The sequence below is a fragment of the Sphaerodactylus townsendi genome, linkage group LG04 (assembly GCF_021028975.2).
Source record: "Sphaerodactylus townsendi isolate TG3544 linkage group LG04, MPM_Stown_v2.3, whole genome shotgun sequence".
Classification (NCBI taxonomy): Eukaryota; Metazoa; Chordata; class Lepidosauria; order Squamata; family Sphaerodactylidae; genus Sphaerodactylus; species Sphaerodactylus townsendi.
Window position 1 is genome coordinate 8,153,592 of NC_059428.1, and position 8,362 is coordinate 8,161,953.

The 8,362-nt window shown below is 49.8% G+C and overlaps 1 protein-coding gene across 1 annotated transcript; it reads right to left on the reverse strand.

Moving 5' to 3' along the window:
• Positions 1–1,151: 1,151 nt before the first annotated feature.
• On the reverse strand, positions 1,152–2,113 carry LOC125431969 (olfactory receptor 51L1-like). The gene is given in 2 exon segments (XM_048495226.1): positions 1,152–1,322; positions 1,325–2,113. Coding segments are annotated over 2 exon segments (960 nt in total).
• Between the last annotated feature and the right edge of the window lie 6,249 nt (positions 2,114–8,362).

Sequence of the window (8,362 nt, forward strand, 5' to 3'; positions counted from 1 at the left end):
CCTAAAAGGAGATCGAACACAATCATGGTACCCTGTTTCCCCGAATATAAGACATCCCCTGAAAATAAGATGTAGTAGAGGTTTTGCTGAAGTGCGAAATATAAGGCATCCCCTTAAAATAAGACATAGCAAAGTTTTTGTTTGAAAGCATGCCCAACAAACAGAACACAGAAAAATAAGACATCCCCTGAAAATAAGACATAGCGCATCTTTGGGAGCAAAAATTAATATAAGACGCTGTCTTATTTTCGGGGAAACACGGTAACAGTCAATGGTATGCAATTGTTTTCAATTGTTAAGCACTTATACTATATAAAGAAGCTAATTATAGCTCAGGTTAATGCAGCAGACTTGAAGCAGACTTACAGAGAACCTAGCTCAGGAACGTTTGCAGGTCTCCAGATGTTCCAGGAACATCCAATTCTTATCAGTTTCTACCAGCATGGGCTGACAATGGCCATACAACAGAGGCCGATGGGAAATGCTGTAGTCCTGAACATCTGAGAGCCAAGCAGGTTCCTGCAATTCCTGACCTAGCCTTATATTGACTTGAATATTTATAGCCATTATAATAGGTAAGCAGACCTATATTAACTTGTTATGATAAAATATAATGCTATTTTCTGATATTAAAATATGAATGACTATAAACAACTATATATTTTTTAATTTTTATAATATATTTTATATTTATACATTTGAGATTTATTCTCCATAACTGTGTCTGGGTGGGGAAGTTGGGCAATGAAGAAAGCTGGCAGGAAGAAAGTTGCTTCCTTTGAAGTGTGGTGTTGGAGGAGAGTTTTATTGACACAGTGAACCACCAAGAAGAGAAATCCGTGGGCTGTAGATCAAATCAAGCCTGAACTGTCCCTAGAAGCTAAAATGACTAAGCTGAGGCTACAGTTCTTTGGTCACATTATGGGGGAAATCAAAGGCAGGAGGAAAAGAGGAACACCCAATATGAGACGGATTGAACATAAGAACATATGAACATAAGAACAAGCCAGCTGGATCAGACCAGAGTCCACCTACTCAAGCTCTCTGCTACTCGCAGTGGCCCACCAGGTGCCTTTGGGAGCTCACAGGCAGGAGGTGAAAGCAATGGCCTGTGAAATGGATTGGCCCAGTAAAGAAAGTCACTGCCTTCATCAGACTCTCTTGAGCGAAACTAATCTCAGTATTTTGCTGTAGATTTGCTTAGTTTTGATGCTGTAAATGATGGGGTTCATCAGGGGTGGGAGAAGAATGTAGAAGTTGCCCATGATGACGTGGAGAAGGGGAGGGGCATGTTGGCCAAACCGGTGCACAATGGACAGCCCGAAAGTAACTGAACTAGAAGACCAGGGACGGGCGCAGACGCGGAGACACAGGTGCCCAGGGCCTTGTGGTAGCCTTCCTTCCCAGAGGTCATGCCCAGAACTGTCTTCAGAATCAGACTGTAGGAGATGAGGATGAAGAGGAGATCAGAGCCCAGAGTGAGAACAATGACAATGAGGCCGTAGAACGTGTTGAAGGCTGTGTTCGTGCACGCCAGTCGGATCACATCCTGGTGGAGACAGTAGGAGTGAGAAAGGGTCGCACCCGGACAATAAGGGAAGTGCAGAAGAAACAGCATGGGGGCCACGAGCAGCGTGGTGCTTCTCAGGAGGAGGACCAGGCCAATTCTGAGAACTCTGCTCGTGGTCAGGAGAACTGTGTACCTCAGAGGATAGCAGATGGCCAGGAAGCGGTCCAGCGCCATGGCAAAGAGCACGGCTGACTCCATGAAGGAGAAGGAGTGGACGATGAACAGCTGAGCGATGCAGGGGCCTTTGCTAATGTCCCTCAGCTGGAACCAGAGGACTCCCATGACGGTGGGCATGGTGGTGGGAGGGCAGAGCCCTAGGTCGTGGTGGTGGCCAAAGCATGGCTGTGGAAGTAATACATACATGGGCTGGTGCAGACCGGGCTCAGTCCAGATGACGTACAGAATGGTGCAGTTGCCCAGGGTGGCAACCAGGTAGGAGGAAAAGATGAGGATGCCGATCCACTGGTGCATCTCTTCTAGGCCTGGAAAGCCGGGCAGGGTAAATAGCGTGGCGCTCAGATTGGCTGCAGCGAACGATGCCATAACGACCGGCCGATATCGCCTTCCAATTCCTCTGGAATTCACGAGGGACGGGAACAAGTGACAACTTCAAAAGCCACTGAGGAGTCCAATAGGGAGAAACACAGCATCACATTTTAACAATTGTTGGTTTACAGGAGAAGCAGCTGCAACCAAAGAACACTCTGCTCCTATTGATATGGACATATACCCTGTTTCCCCGAATATAAGGCATCTCCTAAAAATAAGACGTAGTAGAGGTTTTGCTGAAGTGCGAAATATAAGGCATCCCCCAAAAGTAAGACATAGCAAAGTTTTTGTTTGGAAACATGTCCGACAAACAGAACACAGAAAAATAAGACATCCCCTGAAAATAAGACCTATATAGCGCATCTTTGGGAGCAAAAATTAATATAAGACACTGTCTTATTTTCGGGGAAACACGGTAGTTTATGATGTTTTAAGCCATTGTATTTAATCATACAAGTTATATGAGAGTAATTCACTGGGCACCAAGCACTTCAGAAGCTTACTTTAGTTGGAAGACACGAAACTCATGGGGCAGCCTGACATGGAGTTTTTCAGGTGGTTTGGGGAAACAGGGCCCCACCAAGGAGATAAGGAATGAGCAGAAGCTCACAAATACGGATAAAGCTAAAATAGAAACCAGCCGTTGTTATAGAAACCTTTTGCGCAAGGTGTTTTTGACTTAAGTTTCACCAAATATGGGAACGGGCAAGGTGTGGTAAAAGGTGGGATGAGATGACCAGGTCTGTATGTCTTCTTGACTCAAACCAACGGTCAGAAGACAAGGAGGGATGTTTGTAAGAGGGTATGAATTATGTTGTGCAAGCAACAGCTCCCTATGAACCTCCTCCTCCTGTTGCCCTAACAGAGTGAGAGTTCCCTCCTTCTGCTTGCGAGAATTCTCGAAGGGAAAACAATAAATCTCTGGAACAGCTGAAGAAGCTTTTGGAGGGTTATTTTTGTAACCGGTCAGAGCTTTTGCTCTGTGGACAGAGCCTTTGCCCCTGTGCCTATCACTGGGTCCGAGAAGGGCAGATTCAGCCTTTTCGACCCCTGCGATAGTCTCCAGGACATGACAGGTTGCACCACTCTCCTCTCACTATTATTTGGCCCATGTCGCTGCTAGACGTCTCCGGTGTCGGCAGTTCTAGCTGGACCCAGTGGTGGGATTCTGTTAATTTATCTGCCAGTTCAAACCCCACAACCACTTGCTCCCCCCGCTGCTCACTTACCTGACTGCTGCGGAGGAGTGTGGCTGACCCAGCCAGGGCCTTTTCCTCCAGCCTCCCACCTTTTCGATGTTGGGCCACCGGGAGGAGGCGAGGAAAGGTGGCGGCGGAGGGGCCAAAGGGGCCAGGCTTCTTCACCAGCTGGCGGGAGGTGGCTGGCCTCGGAGCGGGCCACACACCTGGGGGCCAGCTGCACAGTCTGGGGGGAGTTTTCTCCAGCATTTGCTGGGAGGCCAGGGGGGGCAGCAGCTGCCAGAGGCCCCCATGTGCGCCTCTGGGTCTGTGGCACAGCCTTCGAAGGAGGCCTGCTCATGCTTCGCTGCTCCGCTCGCTCTCCCCCCTGAGTTTGCTGAACTGGCCGAATCCCACCACCCCGGCAGAGGGGGAGCAAAGGGGCTTTTAGAGCCCCGGAGCAACCTGGCACCAAGGCACCCAGCTGCTCCGGGGCTCTGAAAGCCCCCTCACTCTCCCTGCCCTTGGGTGGTGGGACTCAGCAGGTTTGGAAAATTCAGCAAAAAAAATTAGCTACCGGTTCTGCCGAACTGGCGCGAACCATCGGAATCCCACAACTGGCTGGACTCCTTCAGAGAAGCAAAAGTTCCCAGGGAAAGTGAAATCTACTCACCCGACTTGCAGCTATGAGCTGGAACAGATTGTGTTTGCTGGTCTGGATGTCCCCTGATGCTTCTGGTTCAATGCCAGGCGGACCTTAAGCAATTGGGCAAACGAGCCTTCGACCTCAGAAGATGTTGGTTACCAAATGACAGGGAATCTGCAGAGGCGATGGAAATACATTCAGGGAGGGGCAAAAGTCTTGGAGATGAACTCTCTATCTGGATCAGGGTTACCTAAGCAACCTGCAACTCTAGATGTTCCATGGATTATTAAGTCCCATCAGCCCCTGCCAGCATGGCCAATTGGCTGATGGGATTTATAGTCCATGAACATCTGGAGAGCCGCAGGTTGCAGACTCCTGATCTGGACAGATTCTCAGATACGAGATACTAGGCAAAAAAAATGTGTGTTAATAAAAACATTTGGAATGACTCATTCCTTGAAGAGAAGAAAAAGAGAAGGAGAGTTTGGATTCATACTCCACTTTTCTTAACCGTAAGGAGACTCAAGGCAGCTTACAAACTCCTTTCCCTTCGTCTCCCCACAAGAAGAAGAAGAGTTTGCATTTATATCCCCCCTTTCTCTCCTGCAGGAGACTCAAAGGGGCTGACAATCTCCTTGCCCTCCCCCCCTCACAACAAACACCCTGTGAGGTAGGTGGGGCTGAGAGAGCTCCCAGAAGCTGTGACTAGCCCAAGGTCACCCGGCTGGCGTGTGTGGAAGTGCACAGGCTAGTCTGAACTCCCCAGATAAGCCTCCACAGCTCAGGTGGCAGAGCAGGGAATCAAACCCGGTTCCTCCAGATTACATACACGAGCTCTTAACCTCCTACGCCACTGCTGCTCTTTTACCTGAAACTCCGACGCTTCACAGATCTTCTCTGGTGCCCAGTTCAGCAGTGCGTGGCCTGGCTTCATAAGGAGCCGGATCTCTTCAAGCTCCACAACTCAACGCTGTTTCTGAAGTGTCAGCTCTGCATTGAAGCCAGTACAGGTGAAACAAGGACGGTGTCCACAGGATACTTCTTCACACACGGGAAAGAGTTCCGAAAAAGTCCAAGCCTGCCCGTTCGGGGGTCCTTCCACGGCCACTCCCGCTGCAGAAGTTCTGAAGGGACCCTCGATCCGATTCTGGAGGGCTGCTCTTTCCCCCGGACCTCTGCAGCTGTTGTGGGGACTGAGGGTGGGAACCCCTTTGCCCTGATTCTTTGCCTTCTCTCTGCTCTGTGTCATCTGTGCTTCTCTGTCCTTGGATCCCTGAGAAGGACTCGCTCTGAGCAAAGCCGCCGAGGAGGGTCCTGGCTGAGACTATTTCTAGAGAAGGTGGAGCCCTTGAGAGGAGGCAGAAAACTGAGGATGGCCGAGACGGCTAATTAGCTCCTGGCACGACGGGCCCCTCTGGAGGGTCTCATCGGAGCAAATGCCTTGTGGGGATGACCAGGTGGGGGGCGTGGCTGCTGCTCCCCCCGGTCCCTCCTGCAGAGCCGGGAATGCCCCTGCACCAGCAAGGAGCTTGGCATGATGCAAAGGGACCACAAAGGGGGGGGGGGGCAGTTTTGAAGTGGCCGTGACCAAGCGTGGGTGGAAGGGCATGAGCGTGCCCACTCTGTTCCCAGCAGCAGCACCATCGCCAGTCGGCCAAGAGCAAACTCGCACGGCTGCCCAGAGTTCCAGAAAGGGGGAAGGAATTGTCAGAACATGTGTTTAGATGAGCAAAATCTAAATGACAGCTGGACCCTCTCTTTTCAGGTGTCATTGCAGGTGTCCACCTTTGTTCTCTCAGAAGGTTATGGATTCATAGTTCCCATCATCCCTTGCCAGCATCATGCTGGCAGGGGATGATGGGAACTGTAGTCCATAACATACGGAGGGCCACAAGTTTGACACCTATGTTCCAGCAGGTGCCGTGTGCAGATTAGGATTGAGTGCACAGCTTGAACCGTGTGCAAAACCTGATAAGGTGAGGGCACCTGATTGGTACCACTTTTGTATATAGTTAGCACAGACAGCAGAGTGACGTGTGCCTGAAAACACCTGTGGTCCGGCGAAGCACTTTGTCAGTAGATAGCAATAAATAGAACTGCACCGGTGACTGTGTGTCTGTCGGTTCTTGTCTACATTGCGTCCTGCAAGGTGGTCTACTCCGAGTAAATCCGCTGCTTCAACAGGAATTTCCTCTACTGCCTTGATAGGAAGTGTGACTTCAGTGTCTATCTTGGGGGGGGCCCTGGTGAGCATTCCAAGGCAAGAGGTCTTCGGAGGTGGTTTGTCATTCCTTGCTTCCACCTTGTGCACAGGTGTCAAACTCGCGCCCCTCCAGATGTTATGGACTGCAGTTCTGGCAGGGGGTGATGGGAACTGTAGTCCATAACATCTGGAAGGCCGCGAGTTTGACACCTATGGCCCTAGTGACGCTGGGCCTCCTTGGCCGTGACCCATCCAAATACTGAAGAACCAGCTTAGCTTCTTGGTCTGATGAGATCAGGCTAGCCTTCTGCCAGCCCTGACCACCGCTTCCGATGCCGTCCAGCGGAACTTTGCAAAGAGGCCGCTGTCTTGGGGCTCCTAGAATATCGGCTCATTGGGACTCTTTTGCAACACAACATGTGGATTAAATCTCTTGTATCTTCTTTTCCACAACTGGTTTGTTTGTTTGTTTGTTTGTTTGTTTGTTTGTTTAGATCAGGGGTCTTCAAACTATGGCCCTCCAAATGTTCAGAGACGACAATTCCCATGAGCCCTACCACTTGGCCATTCTGGCAGGGGCTGTTGGGAATTGTAGTCCATGAACATCTGGAGGGCCATAGTTTGAAGACCCCTGATTTAGACTGATAAGATGTCCTTCCCCCTTAAGTGCTCAGGGTACCAACAACGTTTGTGTTACGATAAAAACGTTTGTGTTACGATAAAAAAACATAAAATGTTTGTGTTACCATGAAATCCAATAAAATCTGGTCAATAAGACAATGCCGTTTCCCCCAAAATAAGACAGGGTCATATATTTATTTTTGCTCCAAAAGATGCCGTCGTCTAGCCTGGAGGTGACCGTTGCATGGATCCCCATTGCTAGAACACTTTGGGACAGGTAAAGAGCCAGCAGCCTAACCTGGCACAGGTTGTAAAACACCCAAAGGTCCACATTCATACGGAGGCATCCAGAGGCACTCGGAGGCTCCCGATGGTGGTGCTGGTGTTAGTTGCCTTCAAGAGCAGGGAGCTGGACTCCCCCATCTGCCCTTCCCCCCCTCAGCCACCACAGAACCTCCAGTGGATTCAACTTCACCCCGTGAAAACATGTCAGCAAACATTTCAGCAAAGAAGAAGAGGAAGAGTTTGGCTTTATCTCCCCCCTTTCTCTCCTGCAGGAGACTCAAAGGCCATAATCTCCTCTGTCTCCCCTCACACAACCAACACCCTGTGGGGTGGGTGAGGCTGAGAGAGTTCGGTGAAGGTGTGAGTAGCCCATGTCACCCAGCTGGGATGTGGGTGTGTGGGAGTGCACAGGCTAATCTGAATTCCCCGTGAGAAGCCTCCACAGCTCAGGGCGGCAGAGCTGGGAATCAAACCCGTTCCTCCAGATTAGGTACACGGTGCCTAACCCTCCCTGCCACCACTGCTGCTCCTACTGGGGCAATGGGACAAAGTGTCTTCTGTGGCAGCCCCACAATTGTGGACAAACATTCCCAGTGAGATGCCCCCTGCCCCCCTCACCTTTGACCTTTGGGAGGCCGTCGAAGACAGCTTTATTCACAATGGCAAGGAATGGTTCAACTTCTTCTGCCTATTTGCAGTTTTATTGATTATTGATTTCCAACTATTGCTTTTACTGATTTCCAACCAGGGACATAGGAAACGGGGGGGGGGGGGTTCTTGGGTTCAAACCCCTCCCATTACATGTCCGGCTTGCTTGAAACAGTGCATGGAATGGAACAGCCGGAAAGCCCTCAGTCACCGAACACGCCCCCCCCATGAAAAATCTACACCTACATCACTGTCAAATATGGTTTTTTAATTGTGCTTTGTTGTTAAGTTCCCACCCATTCCTATAAGGTAGAAAAAAGCAGCTAATAAATATCTTAAATCTATATATATAAAAAGCTAACAGTGTTTTTGTTGATGACAGTATACCTCAGTAACTGCTGGGCCAATTCCTCTGAAAATTCCCAGCCACTATAGTCAGCCAGGCGAGAGTGTTTTTAGATGTTCACATACCTGAAATTTCACACCTGGCCCAGGTAAAACGCCTTTTTCCTGGCGCTCCCTGGTGAAGGACATGCAGCCGCCTGTGTGTAACTGTCACCCTTAGAATGTTCGTGCTGCTTAGAATGTTCGCTCAGATGGCCACATAGGAGCAGTGGAAACAGTACATAGGCAGTAACTCGAGTGGAAGTGAAACACATACA